The 26,636-nt window shown below is 36.3% G+C and overlaps 1 protein-coding gene across 9 annotated transcripts in view; it reads left to right on the top strand.

The window, feature by feature from the left end:
* Positions 1-26,636, top strand: part of ATP11A (ATPase phospholipid transporting 11A) — a 122,052-nt gene that overhangs the window by 60,401 nt on the left and 35,015 nt on the right. For 8 of the 9 annotated variants that reach the window (XR_001862894.1, XM_017737038.1, XM_017737032.1 and 5 more), the window contains exons 3-12: positions 9,842-9,931; positions 11,058-11,138; positions 12,677-12,784; positions 16,081-16,209; positions 16,729-16,832; positions 19,477-19,527; positions 20,942-21,006; positions 21,395-21,476; positions 22,750-22,900; positions 24,099-24,296. Coding sequence is in view for 8 of the 9 variants with exons in the window: in XM_017737032.1 (XP_017592521.1) it covers positions 9,842-9,931; positions 11,058-11,138; positions 12,677-12,784; positions 16,081-16,209; positions 16,729-16,832; positions 19,477-19,527; positions 20,942-21,006; positions 21,395-21,476; positions 22,750-22,900; positions 24,099-24,296 (1,059 nt within the window). In the remaining variant the exon portion in view is untranslated. The remainder of the gene's footprint in view (positions 1-9,841; positions 9,932-11,057; positions 11,139-12,676; positions 12,785-16,080; positions 16,210-16,728; positions 16,833-19,476; positions 19,528-20,941; positions 21,007-21,394; positions 21,477-22,749; positions 22,901-24,098; positions 24,297-26,636) is intronic. The other variant, XM_017737033.1, reaches the window with a different exon arrangement.

Below are 26,636 nucleotides of genomic sequence, written 5' to 3'. Positions count from 1 at the left end.
TTGAAGTTACTGATGACAGTTTTCTTGAAATAAAAACATACTGTTCAGCTATGCAAGGTGTTTTGACGTCTTTTTGTGATTATGAAGTTAGTGGAAATTCAAGTTATTTTGCTGTGCAGAGTGAGGTTTTTTTAAAAATATTACTTAAACCTATTTTGAGCTAGGGAATCCCTGCCAGAAATTAATATATATGTGTGACTTCAACCAGTTCAGGATGGAGACTTCACTGTATTTTTATTTGGCTATAAAGCATATTCCATTAAATATTTTAAATGTTAAACTCTTTAGTTGTGAACTGTATCTGTAAATTGCCTTTCATAAACAAAAAGTATTCGTGGAAATATATACATTTATATATACATGATGTTTCTCAGTTTTTCTGTTTATTGACTGTTTATTATTAACTTCTTAAATTCAATTATTCTGTTTATTATTAACTTCTCTCTTTTAAAAAATAAAATGTAGCTTGTCTTTGTGGAAGTAAATACAGTGGTGGTATTTCAGGAGGGAACAGAATTCATGTAAATTCTTCATTATATTGAACAGTTCCTTAGACTGCTGAAAGCTGTTTTAATGACTGTTTTAATGTTGTCTGTATATGACAACTTTCCATGCTGTCCCTTTCAAGTAAACTGTTATTGCCATGCTCCATCCCAAACAGCCTGAATAAAGCACCATTGTGACTTGACTAACACTCATTATGGTTCTGTAAGCTGCTACCTCTTACCATTTCAGCTGTCCTTGTCCCGTGCTGGCCTCTGAACCCTCCTGAGGGGGCACCTATTACAGCATAAGGAACATAGACATAAACTTCTTGAAAAATGCTAAAATGTCCAAAATTAAGATGGCAAATCCATAATTGTTACAGTAGAATAAAGGTACGTGCTCGCAAGCACACAGTATAATGTTACCTCAACCGTGAAGGATACTTCCTTCCTCTTTCATCAGCGAGACAGACAGTAACTTTCAGCTGGGCTTTTATAGGTGTTTAGTGCTTATGTAAGAAAGTGTGTGATTGCTCTTCAAGGATGAGGAACTCTAAACTTCCAAGTACAGACTTTACCAATTTAAGACAAAATGAATTTCTAAAAAGGGTAGTTGAAGACCATGAGAAAATGTCATCAATTAGCCTGTCGGTATGCTGCTTTACTAAAAAATGTCATGTCGTAAAGCTGCCCTGAAAAAGACAGCAGCTTGCAGTAATATGAACTGTAGACTTTACTAGTCCTTCCAAAGGTACACTTTACTGTGCTTCACCAGAGGCTTCCTGGTGTCAGCAAGGTAATACTTTGATTCAAGTGCAGAGGGATATTTCGTGTACATTTTAGTGTCACTGTGGAATGTGGTTAATGCTCTGTCTGCTTAATGATACATTCCTGGTTGTGAAAAATGATGCAGAGACAGACCTTGGCCAGACAAAAGTGTTATATTGTTTTGATGTGTTAATTCAATTATGATATTAACAATATATTGCAAAAGGTGTGTGTTAAAGTAGTAAAAGACAAAAACTCATGTATTTTGGATTGTGCATACATTTCCTTTTACATCCTAGAGACACTGACCTTTGTAGCATGAATCGTTTTGTTGATCTAACTTTTAGCTACTTCAGCTGCCTTGGGTGTTGGCCTTTGAAGTGGCTGTTATGTGCCCTCTATTGAATTTATCACATGACAGTGCTGCAGGATGGCAAAATACCAGCTGGTAGAAAAACCCCAGTGTTTCAAATGAAAAAGAAATAAAGTAATTGAACTGGTAGGGAGGTGGCTTGCTTTTTGAAAAAAAAAAATAATATATACACATTTTGATACTATTTACTTTTTGGTAGAACTTAGTTTCCTTTTAATCTGTAAGTTAAACTAGTCAGCAGTAGCAACTACCAACACTTTGTGAGAAACAACCTTTTTTCCTTCTGAAACAGGATTTTACTTTTTGAAAAACTGATAAATTATAAAATAACTTCTTAGTAGAAAACTTCCTTAAGGTTCAGGCTTCATATCATTGTGCTAGGAATATGATTTTGTATTTAGTAATCTTTAATGGATTTCTCCTCTGTGAATTCCTTCAATACCTTTCAAGCCCATATAAATTCTCAGAATAAAGAGCACTCCAATTGTAGAAATGTTTGCCGAAAGTAACTGAGCCTTCATTTTAAAGCTTCCTGTTAATTTGAGTTCATATTCCAAACCCTTGAATCTGATAATGACTGTTATCCCCTGTTTATAATCTTGTTTCTGTTGGTGGTCTTCCATCATATTCCTTTCCAGGAGGAATAGCCTTAGCCTGTTCAGTAATTGTTTGTGTGGAAGCTGCTTCATGCCTTTGCTCAGGTTTGGTCTGTACATTTTCCCAAGCCAGTGGAATCATACACGGATCATTCAGTACATAGCCAACTATGCATTGATGTAGTGGCATGATGATGGTTTTAGTTTGTTAGTAATTTAATATTTTTCAATATCCAAATTCCCTTTTCCTGAAGTTAATCAAATACCTTTTTAGAATTGCTATGCTTCAAGGATCTCATTTGTTGACAAAGTAGGGATTTGCATTTCTTGTTCTACCTGAGTTGATGAATTGAAGACTGATTGGATGTCTACATTTCTCCTGAACAGAGGGAAAAATTGTAATGAAAAGAAAATCTTTTTTACGGCAACAACACAGAGTTCATAGGAACATGTTTAATTAGGGCTGCTTATGGCTTTTAGAAAAAAACAAAACCCCAAAGAAAACCCATAAAGAAGGAACCACGGGAAAGAACCAAACATTTCAAAAATTTCTAGATAGGAATAGCCTGTTGAATGAGAGAATTTCCTGTGTGTCAGAGACACCTGGCAAAATTAATTTTAGGCAGGAGAACTGATTTTTTCTTTTCTTCTCCCCCCATACCACCCATAGAGGAAGTTCCTTTCAGTTTGTGGGTAATCAACACACACACAGTATTTTGCCTTGGTAGTCCTATCCAGCTGCAAACTTCTACTGTCATAGTTTCATAAAGAGAAATTTTACAGCTACAGGGCCCACTTTTGCCTAGGTCACCAACATAACTGGAGACTGGCTTATGCTCCCAGAAGATGATACTGAAGAGTGACCCTTGAATGAAATGCAAGATTGACTCTACAGTGCATGCAGAACTATTACTTGAAGAATTTGCCCTAAAGAGATGTCACTGAAATTAAATTATACATGAAATTACAAAGTGCTCAGTTGTGCTGTAGCTTTATTTCCTGTTCTTCCTATAGAAAAGCAGTAACGTGAACTCAGATGGGAGAACAGTACCACTGTTTGTAATGCTGTATGCTAATTCATGGATCAGAAGTGATCCTGGTTTTGTTGCACAAATAATGCAGTCTTCTGTTGTCTGCCTGTTTCCTTAGGACTTTTCATCAAATACTGATCCAAACACTGATTTCTGTGATAGTGGCCTGAGACAATAATGCTGTGAGTTGAGAATCCTATACATTGCCAGGGAAACCTTAGCTACCTTCAGTGCTAATCTCATTGAGATGACTCAAGTAATTGCAGTGACTAATAGTTAAATAAAGTTAAGCAATTCTGACATGTTTCAGCAGATGATGTTGAAATATTCCTTTCTTTCAGCAGAAATTCATGCCCTTGTGCTGTACCTCTTCCCTGCAGCACTCGCTCATAGTGCCATTATAAACACACAAAGACTGGGTGTGCTCTGATTTCTCATTTTGTTGCCACATTTAGAAGAAATGTTAATACTGAAGCTTAAAGAAATACTAAACCACCTCTATCAAGATGAGCCACTTGGAACTCAGCAGACCTAGGCTGTCCCACACTTTTCCAAGGTGGTGCTTCATAACTGGAAGGCTTTGTCTGGCCTCTCTAGGGCTGTGATGTAGCAGTTTAAAGATGAGGAGTTCAAACACAGCCCTAAGCCGTGACATTTGAAAGTCAGAAAAGCATCCAAAGCTCACAGTGGGAAGAGGCAGGGTCATGTGTTTGTGAAGCCGATACGTAATTGTGTAGCATACTCTGGGGGGCAGAGAGGGTGGGTAGACAGAAATGCGCATGGGACAGGGACTAATGCAGGGAGTGTAGCGTTGTGTCTTTTAGTGTGAATGTACTGATCTGCTCTAAAAGCAGCTGTGTCACAGAGCTCTCTATTTCTGCCTGGGTAATCCCCTGACTGCCAGCCACACTGAGGGAAGTGTGGAGGGGGAAGCAGGAGGTCAGATCCAATGCTGCAAGGGCTGCAGAGTCAGGTGTACCCAGCCCTGCCAAAGAGTGAGCAGGGCAGGAGCTGTTAGAGATGAGAAGAGTAAATGGACTTGGTTGGCAGTAAAGCTAAAATGCATCTGAATCATTGGACTCTTGAAGGGGCCAGCTCGGATGGGAGTGCGTGAGTGTGCAGTTCTTCCAGGCATAATGCTACAGTTTCCTTCTGGGGATAACTGCCAGTGCCTAGAGAGAGCAAGGAAAAGCTCTTCTTGGCTCTTGATGAGCCTGCTCAGTGTGGGATTTCCAGGTCAGAGGTTCTCTGCAACCTCCCTTGTATTCCCAGGAGAAGCCATTTACCCTTCCCATGGCTCAGTCCAGGATTATTAGCAATATTTTGTCTTCTGCTGGTACTCCCCCTAACAGAGCCTTTTAAGTTTTTTGTATCAGTATGGAGTCTGCATGTAGCAAGAGAGAAGCAGAAGGAAGGAAAACAAGCAGGTCCAAACCTAAACACCCGGGAAGACAGATGCAATTCTTCTCTCTCTGCAAGTGAGAGCATGAAGCTTGCTTGCTCTCACACTCTCTTTCTTCTGTTTTCTTAGTATTTTCTGTGACTTCTGTCTTCAGTCAATCATCTTTGCTGCAAGGTTTTTTTTTTCTTTTTAAGAATTATAATTGGATAATTACAGATGCTGGGGGATATCTTTGTCAGAGGAACTCCTGGAGTTGATAGCCTCTATTTGATAAGACTGAGAGTTGCTGAACAGGGACTACTAAGGATAGACTTGTTTGTAACAGAAATCCTGTTTTATCAGCAACTGTTTTTACAAAATCCTATGTATGTTTGTTCATCAAATATGCCATTTGATCTAACGTCCCCAAATCAGTTTCATTTTTGCACTTTCTCTGAATGTACTGGTGCTGGTTTTTCACTTGTAAAAGCCCTACATGTAGCAGAGCTTCCACTGATCCCTGTGTTGTGAATGACCTTGTAAGGTGGAGAAACAGGAGTCCCTCCCTCAGTGGAGTGATAAACACTGTGCAGATGGTGCATACGTTAATACTTTTGTTAAAATATTGTTATCTTTTGTTATCTATTGTGTCTTTCTACATTCGTTTCAAATTGTCATAAATATGGCAAAATACTTCTAAAATATTCCAATTCTATTGAGTAGCATATAAGCACAGAAGTCTGCATTTTTTTGCTTTGAGTCAGTCCTGATACTAGTTTAATACACTGAAGAACATAGATGAGTTCTGCTGTAAACTTTCTATATGCTTGTAAGCGAGTCACTTGGGTTAGACAAGGCATACTCTCTACTCAGTTCCTATGATTTCAGATAATTATTGATTTCCTGTTTTTTTCATACCCTCTGCTATAGTTTTCTCTACCCGTTTTCTACTCTATATAGTTAGACAAATTGTGTTTCAAAAAAGTATTATTTTTATAAATAAAACTACCTTTAAAGAAACCGTGAAACTTTTGATCAGAGCTTTTTCAGCTATTCTATTGAAGAGGGCTACCTATATGTATATAGTATATGTAATATTTATGTTGCTCAAATAACATAATACCGTGTAAGGTGGTATTATATATAAAGTGTTGTGTCCAGTACCTGAAAGGAGACTACAAAAAAAGCTGGAGAGAGACTTTTTACAAGGGCATTAAGTGATAGGAGAAGGGAAAAGGACTTCAAGCTGAAAGAGGGTTGGTTTAGATTTACTTTGAGGATGGTGAGGCACTGGAACCAGTTGTCCAGAGAAGCTGTAGATGCTGCATTTCTGGAAGTGTTCAAGGTCAGTTTGGATGGGGCTTGGAGCAACCTGGTCAAGTGGAAGGTGTCCCTGCGCACAGCAGGGGGGTTGGCACAGGATGCTTGAGAAGATCTTGAACGTCTTTTTCCACCCAGACCATTCTATGATATGCACACATGCCTGCAATCTAGTTCTTAAACTGCAGCTTTAAGAATGCATTGTTTCTTGGTAATTGATAGATAGTACAAAAATGTGTATGTTAAAAAATACTGAAGTCACCATGGACACAAATGACTGCAAGATCAGCTTTTTTTCTATACTACCCTGATTTTATTATTCTCAGGATGAATTTTGTTTTGCAGAAGGGATGAAAATCATCATAGGAAGATGTCTACAAACCAGGGATAAACCAATATAGTAGATTTTGTTTTGTAATAGTTTTAAGCATTTACAAGAAACAGTAAAAATGGTTGAATGAAAAGAGTGAAATCAGAGTGGGTTAAAAGAGAGGTGGTAACTATTTAAAATAATCTGTAAGAAACTGAAATGTTGACAAAACTCAGTATGAAGTGCCTTTTCTTACAGCTTCAGGTTTTGATGTAAAGTGATTACTAAGAAACTCTCCTTTTTCTTAAGAAAAAGTCTGCCTCTTAGGGTAGAAAGAGAAGCTTAAAACATGAGCCAAAATTCTGGCATGCAGATAGCAAATGAAAAGGTCAAAATACAGTGTCAAGAACAGTGTATTTTACATTTTTGAGTCTGTGTATCTGGCTGCAATCAAGATGTGTTGGATCTGAAAGCAAGATGTTGTCAGTAAAGAGGATGCAAGAATTGGTGAGATGGAGCCAGGGGCACAAGCGGGAATACTATGGATGGGCTCACAAGTGCAGAAATAGACCAGCGCTGCAGGTGCTACTGCAATTATAAATGGGAAGAAAATCTACTTTAATGATGCTGTTTTGACACCAGACTGATCTTACAGATTCTTGCACAGTGTTTCAGATGCATCTGTTGGCACCATGTGTTATTCTCTTGGATGAATCCATAACTACTACTGCTCCGTGTCTGATGTGTTACCTCCCATATGTAAAAAGCACCCAAGCTCTGGCCTCTAATTCTTTTGTAGCATTTGGTAAAGATCAGTTAAGCTGTCCCCAGCTTATATCTAAATACTGTGTAACTGTTTGGATAAACTTATGCCCTTCAAGTGAATTATAGTGGAAAAAAGGTAGTTAAATATAGGTTATTATAGTTAAATATAGGTTATTATAGTTAAATAAATTATAGTGGAAAAAAGGTAGTTAAATATAGGTAAACTGCTTTTCAAGAGTTTACAAAGAGCATGACTAGAAATTATCTGAAGAAGAGAGATGATGTTATTAACTCCGAGCACAGTAATCTGATGGATTTAATATCGTCATTTTTAATAACTTTGCTTTAAAAATTTTTGTTTGTTCCTGCCTAGTTACATTAGAGAAATTGCCTTGAATGCAGCAGTCATGAGATAAATATTGTTCTGAATGGCAGGCCCTCCATTGCTTCTCTAGGGAGTGATTATGTTGATTAAACATTACTTGCACATTTGTAGATACTGCTCTGAGCTACTGATGGCTTGGGTAGGGGAAGGTCTGTCTAGACATCTTAGTGTTCTTTCTTGCCTAAGCTGCAAAAATCGTTACTTCTCTGTTTAAGATGAATGGGCAGAATAAAGACATACTTTGTATGCATGAAACTCAGAGTCTCGAAGTGCTAAAAGTCTATCAGATTGAAAATAAATTTTAAGAAGTAGTCTGTGTTAAAAAAGCATCCATTTTAGGAAACACTTCTCAGCCATAAAAGTGATCTGTTCCCATATTATTTGCTTTTATTCAGCTAAGAGAGTTGCTGATCAAAGGTGGAGCTGTGGAAAGACCACAGCTTGGCAGGGAAGGTAGTGAACTAAGGATGGAATGCAAGGAGGATTGGGTACTAAGGGTAAAGGTGAACAACCTTTTTATGGATTGTTGTTTTAATTTATTTACCTGCTTCTTCAATCAGATATTTTAAATATCTAGTCCAACAATAATATGTTGTTATTACATAAGAGATCACGTGATTTGGGGGCTTGTGTAAATCACTGAACTTTTACGGTCAAAACCCCTTTACCATGGAAAAAATACTATTTCTATCAAATTTCTATCAAAAATACTATTTCTATCAAAAGAGCTAAACAGAAAAATGTAAACAAATGTTTTTCACTGAAACCTCTATTGATTTTTCTTTGCAGCAGGCAGAGATTCTTAGAAAATAAATGGATAAAATTAGAAAACAAAGATAACTTACCTGATAAAGTTAATGATGAAAATACGCAATAATTGTTGTCAAATAGAATTTATATGTTCATCTATCATAATAGCAGTTTTGAATGATCAGCATTGTGCAAGGAAAAATAATCAAGTCTAACTTGTTCTCTTTGAAAATTCCAAGTAGCTGTAGGATAATGGGTAGTGCATGCTACATTCCTGTCTGATGAAAAGTGTTCTAATTGCAAGACTAGAACGCTTGATTTTCTAGCTGTTGCATGTCTGCCTGCCTGAGTTTTGGCTTGCTCACAGGTGATTTAATACTGAACTAGCTATTATGTAGGATAAGTGGTAACTTAGGGCATATTTAGGTTATATACTGATTTTTGGCACACGATAGAAGAAGAATATTTCATTCCTATGTCTTACACATGTTCAGGCTTTAACTCCCAAGAGGTAAAAAGACTGCTCTATATAATAGGGTTTCACGTACATTTAAGGCATATTTCTCAGGGATATTTTTTGTCTTCAGATGTAATAGAAGTGCTTTCCTTCTGGAGCTCTGTCTGTCTTTGCCTTCAGGGCCAAATTCAGAAGATGTCTAGCTCATGGAATTATTTGGTTATCAGCAAGTGTAAGTACAATCTGCCAAGAGGAGACAAGGCACATTTGTAACAGAGCAAATAAATTAGGATAAGCTTCTTAGCCCATCTCGTTTGAAATGAAAGTTTTATTGGAGTTGTCATTTTATTACATGTCAAAGGATAATTTGGATAATAAGATGAAGCAGTGTTAGTTTTCTGAAGCCATTTTTCAAACCTTTTTACACCGTTTTAGCTGACATTTTTTACATGTGTTCCAATAAGCAATCCTTGCAATGTTTTTCTGGAGCTACAGAATGAGCTGTGTAAAGAGAGTGTAGTTGAACCTGCTGCAGAGCAGAGGAAGGGAACTAGATGATGTTAAGGTCCATTATCACTTTTACATGACTTTTTAAATTTGAAGTTTTTGCGTTTTCTGTTTGCAGCTTTATGTAATGTTTCTCATGTCATTTTATAACACTTGTGATAATTTGTGATAATTAGTACAGAAATATGCAGCCACTTACTCACCACTGTAGTTTATCTTGAGGAGTATTTTTGTGTCCCAGCCAAGGAACAGAAGAGGGGCCAACAACTTTTATTTGGTTGTCTTGCTATTACTGTGTATTTAGCTCTGAGTGCCACCTATCTCAAGTCATGAATACAACATGAAAGTGAATTAAAAGTGGTCTTTGAAATTACTAAAATGCTTTTAATAAATTTTAAATTTAAATAAATTTTAAAATGCTTTAAATAAACTATTCCATAACTAACTAACTCTGGACACTAACTCTGGACAAGCATTGTTGCTAGTTAAAAATTATTGCAGTCCCTAGTAGAAAGATTATCACAGGTCAGAACAATGATGCTATTCTGAGAATACATGCTTGTCAATTAAGGTTCAAATTCAGTAAATTATTAAACTAAGTTACCAAAACACGCCTGCTTCTTGTTTAGTTTAATCTTGAAATGTTAGTTATAAAATTGAGTGTGAACAATATTTCCTTCACAAACGCTCATAATCTGTGCATTTGTTTTCAGTACACGTTTTGGAACTTTATACCAAAAAATTTGTTTGAGCAATTCAGAAGAATAGCTAACTTCTATTTTCTCATCATTTTCCTCGTTCAGGTAAGCTACTCCCATTTTCCAGTAAGTTCTGCGCTCTTTCTAAAACAGGGAGAAGTTGAAAGAGATTTTAAAACTTAACTGGTTTTGATGACCATGGATGTAAATGGTTGAGCATAGAAAGCCTTTTACACGGGTGATGTGACAAAAAGGTGTTTCATTTAATTTCCAGGTTGTAAATGTGAACTTAATCTGAAGAGAATTTGACAGCATCTCTAGTTGGATGGCAAAACATGTCTTGATAAAATTGAAAATAATGCCTGTCATTTTTATTTTGTAATAAGCATCCACATCAGTAAAACTGTTACTTTAAATTCTGTTGATGATAAGGTTTTGTTAGTTTTGCAAAAATATGATATTTATAACAAAATAATGTCTTGGCAGCAATTTTCCAACTGTACTGTCATCAAAGCCTGTGAGAAACTGAAATAATAGGTACTGATACAATGCTTGCTTAGAGAGGTACATAAATACTTGTTTTTTAAATGAGTTCCATGAATAACTAGTGTGCTGCTTTTTAGGTGTCTTAATTCTGAACCTTTCACAATCACTTAATTGTGTTAAATAGTAAAAATCTTACTAAGTGAGAAGCAGTATTACTTTGCAGACCAGATTCTGTAGAAAGAAAAGCAGATTCCCAGGACAACTTAGATTTTGTCATTTGCACTCCCTCTGTGAACTCTGCCTCTCTGTTTATATTTGCAGAAGCCCCAGCTCAGTATTTCAGAATTTACTCTTTGCATGCATAAGAACAGCTCCATTGTATAGCATGTAAAGCCAGTGCCATGCTAATTTCTAATGGTGCTCCATAATTTTGCTTCCAAAGCTGCAGCTTTCCAGTCTAATACTTCCTTAAAGTCTTGCAAGCAAATATTTTTACAAGGCATTAACATCTGGATGTTAATGTGATCTAACTACAGTGTTGTATCTTCTTACAGCATCCAATTTTCAAATTTTTGTCAGTATAGTACACATTCTGAAAGTTGTACTGAAGTACTGTTCTTTTCAATTAAAATTCTGTGATGCCTTGTAACATATTGGTGAAATTACTTGAAAGATCTTACTTGAAAGATTGACTGCTTACATTCACAAAAATATAACCAGAAAATATTTTTTCTTTTTGTTGCAGTTAATTATTGATACACCTACTAGTCCAGTTACAAGTGGACTTCCACTTTTGTTTGTCATCACTGTCACAGCTATCAAACAGGTGAGTAATTTAGTGAGCAAAAGTAAAACTAAAGAGAGCAGTTGAGTCAGTTTGGGTCTGCTGTCCAAGCAATGCCCTCTCCCAGCCTCTTGCCCGCCCCCACCCTGCTGGTCTGGTGTGGGAGAAGGTTGAACAGGATGCCTTGATGCTGACACTCTTCAGTCATAGCCAAAATGCTGGGGTGTAAGCAAGACTGGTTTAGTCCCAAGTACAAAGCACAGCAGCACAGGACTGCTGTGCAGAAAGCTAACTCCACCCCAGATAGACCCAAACCAGGATAATTTCGATTGTCCCTTAATAGATAGCTTAATAGATAACTTACTACCTTCACAGTCTTTATGCTAAATGCAGACTTTTCCTTCATGAGTCTTCAAAGAAGCCATGGAGAGTTGTGTTTCTCTTTCTTTACAGTGGTAACTATTCATCACTGAGTATATTCTATTGTTAAATTCACTTCTTGTTGAGTAGAAGTTGTGATACGTGCAAGAGCTAGTATTTTAGTGTGGCTTTCCCAGTCTTAAGATTTTAAATGTTACACTTTAAAGTCTTACTGTTAGCAGTGACCAACCAAAGCCTGGGTTATGATGTGCTGTGCCTGGTACTGCAGTTCTGTGTATTTCCTTGATTTTTTCTCTCAATGACTTGGGTAGATTTTGGGACCTGCTCGAGGAGCTGTACCAATCCCTGGAAGTATATTACAGCAAAGTCATAAAGTCTCTCTGAGTTCCCAGATTATTTTTGAGACCATCCAAAGTAGTGATACTTTTGTTCTGCACTGAATTTTCAAATGTGCTCAAAAGAGTTAGATGTAAAAATGCTATGTAAAAATACCACTACAAGTGGTATTTTCCATCTCTTAACCACTGATGACTTTGTCAGTCCCAATCTTTGTCATATGGCAGGACCTTTTCAATGGAAAGTTGCAATTCCCTATCCTTTAGTTTGTCTGCTTGTATAAAACACAAATTCATGGGGTAATTGAGCACGAAAAATAGGGTACTCTGCAAAGTCTCTTGAAACAAAATTCTTCACAACTATATATTGTATATAGGGTTAAAAGGTTTGGCTTAACTGTACGACAGTCATCAAATATGACAACCTTTTGTCATGTCATCTCTTTATCATCTTGCAGGATAAAGTCCCATACTTCCACAATATATTTTCTACACTTCTTCCTTCTAGTCAACTGCTTTTATAAGTACTGTGCACTTACTGGAGTCAACAGAGCATAAGCAAGAGATGATCACTTAAATACCAGAAACTCTTCTATGCTTTCTAAACCCCTATTCATCCAAATGTCTTCATTAAAATACATGGTTTTGTTTGACTAATTGTAACCATGAATGCTCTTTTTCATAGATATCCAGCACGACTTTAGTACTGACATGTATCACAATTTCATTTGTTCTAGTGAGAATATTTTTTTCCTTTACGGTGATCAATGATAATTCTTAAAATTTTTCTTGCAAGCTAGAGCTATTCTGTGTCTTTATAGCCAAATGTGCATCACTGCATCATTCCATTTCACTGTTTTCTAGGGTTATGAAGATTGGCTGCGACATAAAGCTGACAATGCAATAAATCAGTGCCCTGTTCATTTCATTCAGCATGGTAAACTGGTTAGAAAGCAAAGCCGAAAATTAAGAGTAAGTAACTTGACAGATTTTGTGAGTCAGACTTTACTTCACCCTTCTTGTACACTTCGCACGTAAAACAAGTTATACAGAAATGTAGTGTGATGATGTAGCATTTGTTGCATGTAATGGAGATTAGACCCACAGTATACTAATTTTTAGTTTTATGCCTCTGAATAAAATATTTTTATAAAATTAAACTCCTAGTGAGTTAAACTGTCTAATGAGATTAGATAAATCTCATTTATTATGATGCCTTTTCCTGGTCTTAAAATCAAGAGTCAAACATGGTTAGAAGGGGAAAAGGGATTTTACCTTGGTATTTATTTTAAGGATCCTTAGGTGCACACGTCCAGGTCAAATGCACCGGAATGCACCCTGCAAATTCCACCCATAAGATCTGGTGTCACATTATAGGTTTTACTAATTAGCATATCTATCAGAAATTCCCCAATGAGAGGCTTGAATGAGCCCTCCTCCCCAAGGAGCCTTCCCTTGGATGGTTCTATCTTGGTTTACAGAATGTGTTCTGGAGAGGACTTTGGGGTCTGGGGCACACTATCCCCTACCTATGAAGCTTCTAAAATGTTTAGTCTCTCAGTTTGACAAACAAGTCCAAGAATGTAGGCAAAAAGCACTAGGAATACAGAAGTTGTAAAAAAGGTGTAACAGGGGTATAAAAGAAAAGGCAAAAAATCTTCATGGCATCATTATCATAATTCTGAAATTTTATTTTTAGATGTTACTATTGCTGATTTTTATCAGGCTGTTTTGCTTAACTAGAATTAACTAACTCCTTCCATAAATGTTACTTTCGTTTTCAATTCTTTAACTTGGAATTTCTGTCACGAGTTATCCTTTCTCTATTTTCTGTCTACTGTCATTATCACAGAGTCATAGGATGCTTTGGGTTGGAAAGGACCTTAAAGATCATCTAGTTCTAATCCCTATGCCGTGGGCAGGGACACCTTGCAATAGACCAGGTTGTTCAGAGCCTTATTCAACCTGGCCTTGAACACTTTCAGAGATGGGGTATAACTACTATTTTGCACATTATTAATTTATTTAAGCCTGATTGTGACAGTCAGTGCTATGTATACAGATGCATGCATATGTACAGATGCAATGCATTCTAAATATTTTCTCAAAACCCATCAAATCACAATCTCTTCATTGACCTTGTGAAAGCTGCATCATTTCCTTCTTGATATATTTTCAGAAATTAATTTTTGCTGCTCATTTTTTTTTTTCTTTTATGACCAGATTAACTTTTTAACATTATTTTCTTTAGAACTCAGAAAATTTGATAGATTTTTTTTTTAATTTTCTTATTTCCAATATGTCTTTTTATGCTCTGTGGGTTTTGGGCATAAGTGCATCAACAGTGTTCACAGCCTTTCTGCTGTGACCTTCCATTTGAGTGTGATAGTTTCTGCCTAGGGCTTCCTGGTAATAAAAAAATTTAGGGCATCACATGCTTGAGAATTCCAGGTGTGTACCTAACCAGTTAAATATTCCAAACAAAAATAGTCAAGTACCATGCAACTGGATTTTGAATTTTAGTGGTAAATCTGTTGCCCATATTTTCTTAATTTCTCCCCTATTTGTTGCTTTTCAGAGTGTGTACATTGGGTGACTAAATTATAGGAGAGACAGACCTTGAAAATACTTTCATGGAAAGGGATATCTATGTGTATTTGTAAATGGGTGAAATTCTCAGCTCTATATTACATGAGAAAACAGGCTAGGTTGTATAGAGGTCTGCAGCTAAAGCCTGGGGGCATTCAACTAAAGAAGGAAGAATTGCTGAAAGTTGGAGTTCTTTTTCACACAATCAGAGAATGGTTGAGGTTGGCAGGCATCTCTGGAGGTTTCCTGATCCAACCCCCAGCTCCAGCAGGGCCACCAAGAGCTGTTCGCTCAGGACTCTATCTAGAAAGGTTTTAAGTTTCTCCAAGGAGGGAGACTCCACTACCCCCCTTGGGCAACTGTTGCAGTGCTCAGTCACCCACAGGATGAAAACAAGGTGAACCCTCCCATGTTGCGGGTTGTGCCCACTGCCTCAGGCCCTTTTACTGGGCACCATCAGAAAGAACCTGTCCCTGTCCCCTTTGCATCCTTAGCTGACATAGTGGCAGACGTTGGAACATCTTTTAAATTTTAATAAGGTGCTATGCGCTAGTACTTTTATTTGTTTTAGGATGAGGAAAATGAGAATTTCTTACCTGATTGTTGCAGGTATGCTTAGAGTTTGCATTCTCCTGTGCCATGTGTACAATCTGCAATTTTTCATTGCTATTGGTTAAGGAAAAAAAGCCTCTTTCATATCTACAATTAGACAAATCTCATTTATTATCTTAATTCTAAAAATTTATTTTTAGATGTTACTATTGCTGATTTTTATCAGACTGTTTTGCTTAACTGGAATTAACTGACTCCTGCCAACTGCTAAGGATAGTGGAATTTTGTTTTATAAGCATATAACAAGAACAATGATTAAGCTGATTCTTATTATAATAAATTATGACATAAAAGTATATTCAACAGATGTTGACCTACATGAACAATTGCAAAAATTGCATATTTTTGATGGGATTTTTATTAAAACCCTGATATTCTTAGAATATAGAGTATGGCTTTGCTGCTTGTTTAACCTCCAGAAATGTAGAAAAAGCCATTTTTCTTGAATGATTTGCAAGAATATTTTGAATTTGTAATTGGCTGGCTGTTCTATTGTGGCATTCTAATGTGCTGTAAAATATTGCCTATGTTTTCATGAATAAAAATTAGTTTGCTTACCTTTAAAATAGGGTAAATGGATAAAAATAGGATGGACTTCTAGTCACAATTCTGCTAAATTATGCTAAAAATGTATCCTGTTTTCATCAGCAGACTTGGAATTGTTGGCTTTTTCACCTACTTGTAATATTTGGATCTAGATGCTTATCCTCATGAGCCAGTGAGAGCAGCTCACATCTCCTGGTGGTTTTGAAACAGTTTTGTTTTATTTAGTCTTAAGGATAATATCTTCCATCTCTCAAATAATGTTGCAAAACTTAATAAGACAGTACTTGCCAGTTGGTTATCCTGAGAGGAAAGCTGTAAACAGTAGATCTCTATCATTCTGCAAGGTATAATTCAGTTTTCCAGAGATATTTCTGTAGTTCTTTACTCTTGTGGTAAAATCCTGGTGTAAATAAAAATTGTTGAATTTTCAAAATATTTGTGTTAATCTAGATTTTAGTTTTGAAATCTGAAATTTGGGCTGCTACATACATGCATTTTATTTTCTTGTGTTTTTTCCTTAGGTTGGAGATATTGTAATGGTAAAAGAAGATGAAAAATTCCCATGTGATTTAATATTCCTATCAAGTAGTAGAGGAGATGGAACATGTTTTGTTACAACAACTAGTTTGGATGGTGAATCCAGTCACAAAGTAATTAAATGTTCTATACATTTTTTTTTTTTTTAAGGCAAAGTTTGCTTTTAATTGTTGATACAGATCACAATATGGCTTCATGCTTAGATGTGTGAGCAGGTACACTAATTTGTGTGATTTATGTTTCTACCATCTGACTTCATTTCTCTAAAAGTAATACTGTTTTATGAAAAATTTTAAGACATTTATTTGTGATTTTGTCTGTGTCCAGTATAGGCATGCAGATTGCAGTGATAATACACTAACCTTTTGTACTTAAATGCTTTCATGGTGACCTGCTTTACGAATACACTGAAAGGTACTTGCACGAAACTGTAGAATCATTTAAAAAAGTGATTGGAAAAGACCATGTAAGAAGATGCCCAGCTAGGAGCATTTTGAGGTGCATCTTATTTGAATTATGAGCTCTTAACATAAAAGTTAGTAAATTTCAGGCTGAACTGAAGTATATGTACAGATTAATGTCTTGTGTATCTGTCCTTTTTTATTTTATTTAAATGTTTTTATTTATTCCAGACTTACTATGCTGTTCAAGACACAAAGGCATTTCGCAATGAGCAAGAAATCGATGCACTACATGCTACCATTGAATGTGAACAACCTCAGCCTGACCTTTATAAGTAAGAAAATGATCCTTACCTGTTCAATTTGAGGTACCCTAGCAATAAATCATAAAAATATCCTAATGAAAAGATACTGGCTGCATCTCTCTGGTTAGAGCAAGCCCCACAGTGAGCTTGAAGTCAAGTAGGTCTTCCATCTATACTCCTTTTCTGCAGGTAGTTCCCTAGATGTGCTCTGGGGTAGTGATCTCCAAAGGGGGATGGCACAAAGCAGTCCACTGAGGAATGTGACAAAAATTTTAGAACTTCAGTTTCCGTATTTTTAATATAAAAATAAGAAAGAAATTAAGCTTTACTAATACTTAGTATACTTCTTGATATTGGCACCCATACTCTCTCTCTGTATGTCACATACAGTTTGTGAGGTTCTCCAGAGGAAGAGGGTGTTCCACAATATGGAGAAGTTGCCTTTGGCACTCACTCCTTTGCTTTCAGCAAAGTATTGCAAAGTGTTGCCATTTATGTGTACCCAGTTAAATGGATTTGCAGATTATATTATCTAGTTTTAACTGAAGAAAGACTCACAAAATACTGAAGTGGCTTAAAAGGATTCTTGCAAAGAAATTGCAGATTGAAGGTAATAGTAACATTCTAGCGCAAATGAACAATAAGTAAATGGCAAGCACTTATGCTCCTGGTAGAGAAATTCATCAGTCATATTACAAAGTAAAGCCACTGTCAGTCTAATCAGATCTGACAGGACGTTAGCCAGAAAAAATTTAAATTGGCAAGACTCTTTTAAATACAGATTTACATCTGCTGTTGTTAACGACAAACCTCACACCACAGGCTTTGAAATACTAACTAATGACAGCATGAAGCCATCACGATTAGCAAAACACTTTAATGCAGAACATGAAGAAAAATGTCTAAAGTTGTATAAAGTCTTACAGTACTCAATATTTTACAAAAGAACTGTACACAATTCCACTAAACCTAATGATAAATCTTGAGAAGTTTCTTTTGAGGTTTCTGTCTTAATAGTAGTACAAGAAGTCCTATGCCATTGAGAACAATTGTTTTTTCTGCCACAGTAAAAAATAGCTGAAATAAGACACAGAAAACAATGTGATGTCAAGCTAAAATGCACTCTTTTGACAGCAAATACTGTTGGAAGATGCAGAAAAAACATTGCTTATTTCTGAGGTTTGAAGGCATCTCTTTTCCCCAATCTTAGTGATTAAGAAGTTGGTTTAGAAATCTGCGTGAGAACAGGTTCTTTAGAATATTGAGTCCATCACTCGTTTGATCCTTTCTTTAAATACTTGGCTCTCAAAGTGAATGGCTGGAAGTTGAAACTCATTACAGATGGTGAAATTCTTTGGGACAGCTGTTGACTCACAAATAGTGAAAATGCTTATTGGTAGTCAGCTTGCATCTCTGCTAATTTTTTACTTGAAACTTTGCCTCTCAACAAAACACAGTGGTGAATCTTTTTTCCAAAGGCACGTGGTTATTTTGTATCATGCTGCATCATAACCAACTGTACATTATTGTCTTCAGATGTGGCCCTACCATGTTGTATATTCTCTAAGCAGACAGGTTTCCACTCCTCTGAGCCTCAGAGGTTCCCATTTGGGGTAACAGGCCCACCAGCTCCCCACAGTTTCCTCTACCATTGAAAACACTAATGTCCACCTTAATCCCCTTTGCATTAGCGTATCCACTTGGACAGAAGTATTGCAGATACAGGGTACTCAGCCTGGCTGAAATGAAGTCAGTTCTCTTCATAGCAGCCAGTGTGGTGTAGTGTTGTTCCTCTGAGACTAAAACAGTGTTATGTTAATTGCACACCACGGTTTTAGCTATTGTTGCCAAATTTTTACACAGTGTCAAACTTCTTGTTCCTCATTTTGCCCCTCCAGCAAATAGGCTGGAGGTGGGCAAGAGGCTGAGGATGGACACAGCCAGAATGGCTGACCTCAGTTGACCAGGGGGATGTTCTGTGCCATATAGTGTCATGCTCAGCAATAAAACCAGAGGGCAGTCGTCCAAAGCAGCTGTTGCTTGGAGACTGGCTGGACATCCTCAGGCTCATGGGAGGTGGTGAGTGGTTGCCTTTGTGTCACTTGGTTTTTTCCCTTCATGTATTGAATTGTTAAGATCTTGCTTTTGTTCTTCCAGCGCTCTTCCCTATCCTGCTGGGGAGGGAACGAGCGAGAGGCTGATGGGTGCTTAGCTGCTATCCAGGGTCAAGCCACCACATACAGATAAAATGTACTTACAGATATTCAGAAGGAGAATTACTTACTAGCTCTATGCTTTGGTTTGCTTTGGTTTTAATTCAGTTGTGGGCTTTAGATGTTGTAAAAGATAGTAATTACGCTGACTTATCTTAGGCAGTTTAGGGAATAAGACTTATTTCTTGCTCATGGATCTACTTAGAAGATTTATCCCTAAATTTATAATTTCTTACATCTCTTTATATGCAAAATTTATATCAAGTTACCATTCTTTGTATTTTTGTATTTACATGTTTTAAGTATGTATCTATATGTATCTCTTATGTTCATGTTCATGTTCTGGATAATTGGAGCCTGTTCAGTTGGGAAATGTTCTCTGTGATAAGTACTTCCTAGAAAATATTTCTCAAATAATCTATTAGCAGTACTGTTAAACTACTTGTGTATTTCCCTTTCAGATTTGTTGGTCGAATAAATGTTTACCATGATAGGAATGAGCCTATTGCAAGGTGGGGAAATCTGGAGTTTCTACACATTTAAACAGTTCACAGTTGAATAAGCATCAATAATGAGAATTACCTTTGGTTCACCAACATTGTGCTGCTTTATCTTAGTGCAAGAATATTTTTCTCGTAGAAGACTCCAGACTGTTATTTCATAAATAATAAATATTTCATCTTCTAATCATATTTCTCTTCTTTAGTATATTAATGTCTTTATTCAACTTCCATTGATGTTGATAGGATTTTGACAGCACTTGTACAATACTGCCCCATTAGTGTGAGATCTTGGTAGTGCACTAAACAATATGAATAGTATCACTTGTGTATTTCATTTTTCTTCTTAGATTCTGAAGGGCTTGAACATGTCAAATGATCGTCTTTAATTTTACTAAATGTGTTTGTACTTCTGTCTAAAATGTCCGTAGTGCTGTGTGTTCAAGGAAGGCAACATCCAACTTGCTGTACTCGAAATTGTTCTGATCCTTGTCACAAAGAGGGAAAGCAGTAGGAGGGAAGCTGCTTGCTGGGGTGATAGCCCAGATCCCAGCATGTGGGGAGTTAGTGCTGGCTAAGTGCGTTCCTAACCTCCTCAGCGTGTCTGTACACTGTTATTTTCTGTCACAATCTGCTATGGAAACTGTCGATTGATCTGGGTCATTCATGTTCCACTAGTTTCTTGGAACAAGTTTCAGGTTTTACATCAGAATTGTGGCCCTGTTTGTTTGGAGTTGCTTGATTTTTTGGGAGTTTCATACCACAGGTGCACTTTGAATGACGTTTGAAAACACTGAATATACTTTTTGTTTTGTTTTGTTCTGTTTTATTGCTGTATAGATAGAATCTGACAATTCTGCATGCTGTCTGTCTTGTAAAGTAGTCCTTGGTTTTGAACTCATATGATGATTAATGTACATACCATGTTCCAAAATATTATTTAAACTTCACTGAGGTCCTTACATTAATTCCATATTCTTCAATAAATTATTTTACCTATATTTGTTGGCATTTTTTGAAATGTTTACAGCAAGTATCAAAAATATCTTGTATGCCATTTATACTTAAAATGGAAGAGTGTATTGTCCTTAAGTAGTTCTAACATAGAGGATACTGTAGTTCATATAAGCCTAAAAAATACTAGAATTAGTGCTTTTAAAAACAAGTACTGTGCAATTAAGGTGTTGAGTCTTTATTTGGGTACCTACATTTGTGGCATTGAGGTGCATTGGTTTAAGACTTGAATTATGAAATTTTGAGTTTAATTTTAGACATCTATTTATCTATTTTTAATTTTCCCTTTAAAATTTTAAATATTCCTTGTAAGTTTGTTAAAATAAAAGTAATTTCCTGTTTTATGTGACTTCCACTAAGGTCTGATGTTTTCCTCTAAATGTTAACATTTTGTAATGCTTACATTTTGCAGGCCATTAGGATCTGAAAATCTGCTTCTTAGAGGAGCCACTTTAAAAAACACAGAAAAAATCTTTGGTAAATATTTCTATTGACTATTTTAATGGACCCTGAAATAATAAGCAAACACCAAACAAGGTTACAAGCCTACAGTTACTACTGGGCTTATGATTTCTATTGAGTCACTTGTTTTACAACTTTTTGATAATATTTAATGTTGTTACATAGAAACACTTCAGCAATTGGAAACTGTGACTGGAATGGGATGTAAATGCTGCTTAAAATTTCTCTCTTAGTACCAAGATAATAGAGCCATTTCTAATTTTGGGCTATCATCCAAATCTGTGGAGTTTTTCTTCAGACTAAAGAATTAAAGAAATGACAGAGTATAATGATGTAGTGAATTGTGCTCTTTTGCAGTTACTGCACTGTGCAATCTTTAGTAAAACAAGTTGTCTAATTTCAGGTGTTGCTATCTACACTGGCATGGAAACTAAGATGGCATTAAATTACCAGTCAAAATCACAGAAGCGATCTGCTGTAGAGAAGTAAAATTTCTAGTATTTATTTTGGGGTTTGAAAGCTGCATGCTTGAATGGTGCAAATCAGATACTTTTTTTCTCTAGAAGTGTATGTTTCATTGATTTAAATGAAAAAAAGGTAGAGAGACTTAAAATCTGGTTATTTTTAAATAGTTTTTTACTTACAATACAAGACATGTATGTAACACCATATAAATGAGGTTCTCAAAACTGAATTATTGTTGTTAGATGTTTAAAAAATAAAGCCATTTTGAATTAATGCTTAGCTTTTTAATGTATGATGTTTGGTTGTTCCATAAGACTTTTCTTTCGCTGATTAGAGTACATCTACTGACATTTTTCCAAGGTTATGTTTTTTATTATCCTAGCATTCAATGCTTTTCATTGCAATTAAGTCTTGGAATTCAGTAAAAGTAACTTTTTTAATGCACTTCACTTTGGATGAAGTAACAGTGGCTACAGTAACAGTGCTTGACTGTGGCATGTTTTCCATGGTTTAGCTAAAATTAAGAAGTTCCATACAGACATATATGGTGGGAAAGTAAGACAGTGCTATCCTTAAGGAGTGGGCTGACATTGGTTGCTTATTATTTTCAAAATAGAGACTATTTTCTATTCCTGCTCTGCTATCTGAAATCATCAGCTCTGAGTAAGGTGTCCAACCTTGTGAAAAACAAGATGTCATTGATTGAGACAAGATGGACTGACCAGCTGACAGCCCTTCTCTTACACAGTGACTGAGCAGTGATGATGTGTCTGCTTCTACTGTTATTGATGTATAACCCATGGCTTTTAGTTCATGCCCATCATTAATGAAGATACAATCTTAAATGCAAAATGTTCTTGCTCTTTTTTTAGATCTGCCTAGAGTTAGGACATTACAGCTACATAGCAAAATGTTCTTTTTTGGTTTTATATTTCTATAAAAATACTTATGTGAGTGATCTTGTATTGATTCAGAGAAATGGCATGAAAAGGTCTGCAGATACAAGCCCAGTTATTCTGTTATTATTCTATCTAAGCTATTGCTTTCACTAATACACTAGTTTTGGTAATGTGTCACACACATTTTGGAAACAATTATAGCAGTTAACGTTTTAAATAGAAAATGGTCCTCAATAATGTTTTTCCTCATCGGAAAAGCATTTTGGAAGAGTTATTTAACATCTTAGCGTTGTTAGACTTGCAGCAAATGTTAGGCTGATATTTAACATTTTCTAATAAACCTGTGTCTTATATGCTAATGGGAATCTTAAGTTGCCTTTTTTTTTTTTTTCAGATCAATGAATGTATTTCTTGTCGTATACCTCTGTATTCTCGTCAGTAAAGCACTAATAAATACTGTTCTGAAGTATGCCTGGCAGAGTGAACCATTTCGTGATGAGCCATGGTATAATCAGAAAACAGAGCCTGAAAGGAAAAGAAATTTGGTATGGAAATAAATTTTAATAACAAGAAAGTTTGCCCAAACCCTTAATTTATAGACATTCTACTGAAAAGTATATACAGCCTGCTTACTTACAGTCATGCTTTTTTTGCTAACAGTGGTGATATGTGTACTTGTAAAAAGGTTGTATGTTAAATTTTTGCTCTTAAGTTGTATGTGTGAATTTAACTGATGAGAAAATGTTTGGTTTAGTATAAAAAGCTTCATGAAAATATTTTGGAATTGCCAGTTATTTATATAAATTACTAAAGAATTGACCTCTTGCAGAGAAATACAGGGCTGGAAGGAATCCCACAGCTATTGGCAGTCCTGTAAGAGACATGTTCAGAAGAATCTGCTATAAGACTCTCCATAAAAATGCCCCTCAAAAGCTTCATTTCATATTGCTCTGTCTTGAGCATTCGAGGCATCAGACAGCATCAGTCACTAGTGCCAGATGTTCTTACAGGAACAATGATATTGTCCAGAATGGATACCCTGATGATCCAAAGTAGTGAACTGAACCCTCACCTACAGAAAGCCCAATATTATTTCATTAAATCCTCCCAATCAGACTAGGGGAAAATTTGCTTCCTTACTGTGAATGCGTGAGGAGCACATGCTAGCCAGGCATTCCAGAGTTCTCACTACCACCAGTAGCACTGTCTCAACCTGCTCAGCAGGTTGACTGTAGCTCCACCAAGTCTCCACCACTGGAAAATTAAGCCAGATTATGTGTATACGTTCTGCTTGTGTTGAGAGAGAGGGAAAGGAAAGCCTTTATTTATTTATGAGATACTGCCTGCAAGTTATGTAATTTGGTAATCCTTGAAGGAGTTGCTGTGCATCTATGCTATTTTTCTGGTTATTTTCGAATGTACCTGTTTCCCTTGTTCCCCAAAACGTCTTCACCATGCACGTTAGTTGCTCTAGAATTTCACAATAATGCTATGTAACAGTATTCTACACCTGTATATCTGTAAAGAAAAATGCAAATTTAAAAGAAAAAGCTCTATTTCCTGCCAGTTGTGATGTTATAAATCATGAAGGTCTACATCCTGTGCAGAACTGTGAGCTGTGAAAGGCGTTGCTTACTGTTCGAAAGTTACTAAAAAAAAAACCAATTTGTAAATACATGTAGTAATCTTGCAGTCTTTAATAGCACATGAAAAACCAATATTTTCATCTTGTTTCTTTGGCAGTTTCTTCAAGCTTTTACAGACTTCCTTGCATTCATGGTTCTTTTCAACTACATTATTCCTGTATCCATGTATGTCACTGTGGAAATGCAGAAATTTCTCGGTTCTTATTTCATTACATGGGATGAAGAAATGTTTGATGAGGATACAGGTGAAGGACCACTGGTGAATACTTCTGACCTCAATGAAGAGTTGGGACAGGTAAATTTCATTGAATGATAATTTTTTTTTCAACTGTTTCTACTGTAGGTTTTTATTTTAAAATTGTCACTTCAAGGTTTTTTGGCTTTGTTTTATTTTGGGGGTTTTTTTTGCAGCTACATGTGCATTTTCTTTAGTGCTGATTAATTTTAAAAATAAAATTTGGATATTTTTATTTTCAGAGTCAAAAATTCTGATTTCTTATCCAGTCAGTGGAATTCAATTAGTATTACTATATTATTAAGGAATAAACACTTTCTCTTCATTGATTATAGAGGGAAATTATATAGGCATCTAGCTTCCTTAGATTAAAAGTTAGATGGAAAAAAACCCCCTTTTTGTCTGACTAGACTGACATTGTGTCTCCAGACACAAGTTTCATCAGTTAAAATGATCAATTGTCATTCTTATTTCTGAAAAGAAATTCTGTTCTGTATTAAGAAAATCATCACATTGAGACAGATACAGATGAATTTTGTTTGAGAAAAAAGATCTCAGTTAAAAATGTTTTCATAGGTTTTTCAAATAAATAAATAAGATGCTGTATTTTTCTAGTCAAACTGGTAATAAAGCTTTTAAGGATACATACCTATTTGTATTAAGGGTGGTACCAGGTATTTCATTATTATGGCAGACAGTTGACATTGTCTCCCATAAGATCCTCAAAGAGGATCTGATGAATTATGGCCTGGATGAGCAGACAGTGAGGTGGATTGAAAAAGGGGTGAGCAGCCACGCTCAGAGGGTGGTGGTCAGCAGTGCAAAGTGGGAGGCCACTATCTAGCAGTGTCCCCTGGGGGTCAGTACTGGCTCCCATCCTGATCATTAATTATTTGGATGACTGGGGGCCATCCAGCTGGAAAGCAGCTTTGCAGAAAAGGACTTGGGAGTCCTGATGGAAGTCAAGTTCAACAAGAGCCAGCAGTGTGTCCTTATGGCAAAGAGGTCTAATGGTATCATGGGCTGCATTAGCCAAAGTGTTGCCAACAGGTCAAGGGAGGTGATCCTACCCCTCTCCAGGCCTCACCTGGAGTGCTGTGGCCAATTCTGGGCTCCCTGCTACAGAGGCATGGGCATACTGGAGGGAGCCTAGTGAAGGGCCACAAAGGCAAGGGGCAGGACTTTGCATGGCTCATGCAAAGACAGGTGGAGAGAGCTGGGACTGTCCAGCCTGGAGGAAAGAAGGTTTGGGGAAAATCTTACCAATCTGTACAAATACCTGAATGGGAGGGTACTAAGAGGCTAGAGCCAGGATTTTCTCAGTGGTGCCCAGTGAAACAGGAGGGTCTGTCTGAAAATGAGGAAACACTATGACAAAGCAACACACTGAATGACTAAAAGATCTTTGGCTGATAGCGTTTTGTAGCTTGTATTATGAAACTGAGTGTAGGGGTTGAGATGAAAAAAATCCGTATAAATCCTATCCATTCTGTAAAAGATTGAATTACGGGTGTTTTGTCCACAGATAAAAAATCACAGGAAAATTTGGCATTTGCCTTTTCAGATTAGTGAATTTTGCAAAGGTTAATCTCAGTGGAAAGTTTGCATAATTAGTGACTTGGTTTTGAATGTTTTTGAAGACTGAGAGCAAAAATTTGTTTGGTTTTTAGTTTGTTCAGTGCACTGCATAAATGGTGAAATTGGTTAAACAATCTAATGAATTCTAAATAATAGCATTATTTTCAAAGTTTAGTTCCTTACCTTACTTCATTCTCTTATTTTATCAAATATTACATGCAGTATGTATACAATACCTACATCCAGGATCCAATATTGAGCCAATCTAGTTCTTCTAGTTTATTGTTCAGATTTTGGTTTTATTTTTAATGTTGTTAGACTTAAGCACTGGGGCTCATTGTAAAAGATAAAGTTAATGAAAAATTTAATATTGAGACAAAATGAGTGTTTCCAGCGCAATTACAGTGCCCATGTGTATAACTGTATGTATCCACAATCCTCATTAAAACTAACCTAATTGTAGCGGGGAATTCAGATACTGCCCTAAAGACTGTTCTGACAGTGACTGATCCAAATCCAGGCAGTGCATTAAATAATAATCCCTGGGAAATGAAATTTGTATGCATTTTGTTTCTAAAAATATATTTCTTGCAGGAAGAAAGACATTAAAAACTAAAAAGGACCTAGAGAGAAGAGTGGAAGTAGTTTAAACACATTATTTATATGTGTTTTGAGGCAAAAGATAGCATTGCTTGATACTCTCGTAGGATAAAATCTTTCAGGGCCTATATTTCTACAAAGATAACTGCCCAAAGAAATGGTTGTCTTCCTTTTCTGAAAGAGCTTAAGGATCTTGAAAGGAAGGTGTAACCCTGTAAGAAA

Source organism: Corvus brachyrhynchos, unplaced genomic scaffold (genome assembly GCF_000691975.1).
Source record: "Corvus brachyrhynchos isolate BGI_N302 unplaced genomic scaffold, ASM69197v1 scaffold83, whole genome shotgun sequence".
Taxonomy (NCBI): Eukaryota; Metazoa; Chordata; class Aves; order Passeriformes; family Corvidae; genus Corvus; species Corvus brachyrhynchos.
The sequence above is the reverse complement of the archived record's forward strand: the minus strand, read 5'-3'. Positions and strand labels throughout refer to the sequence as shown.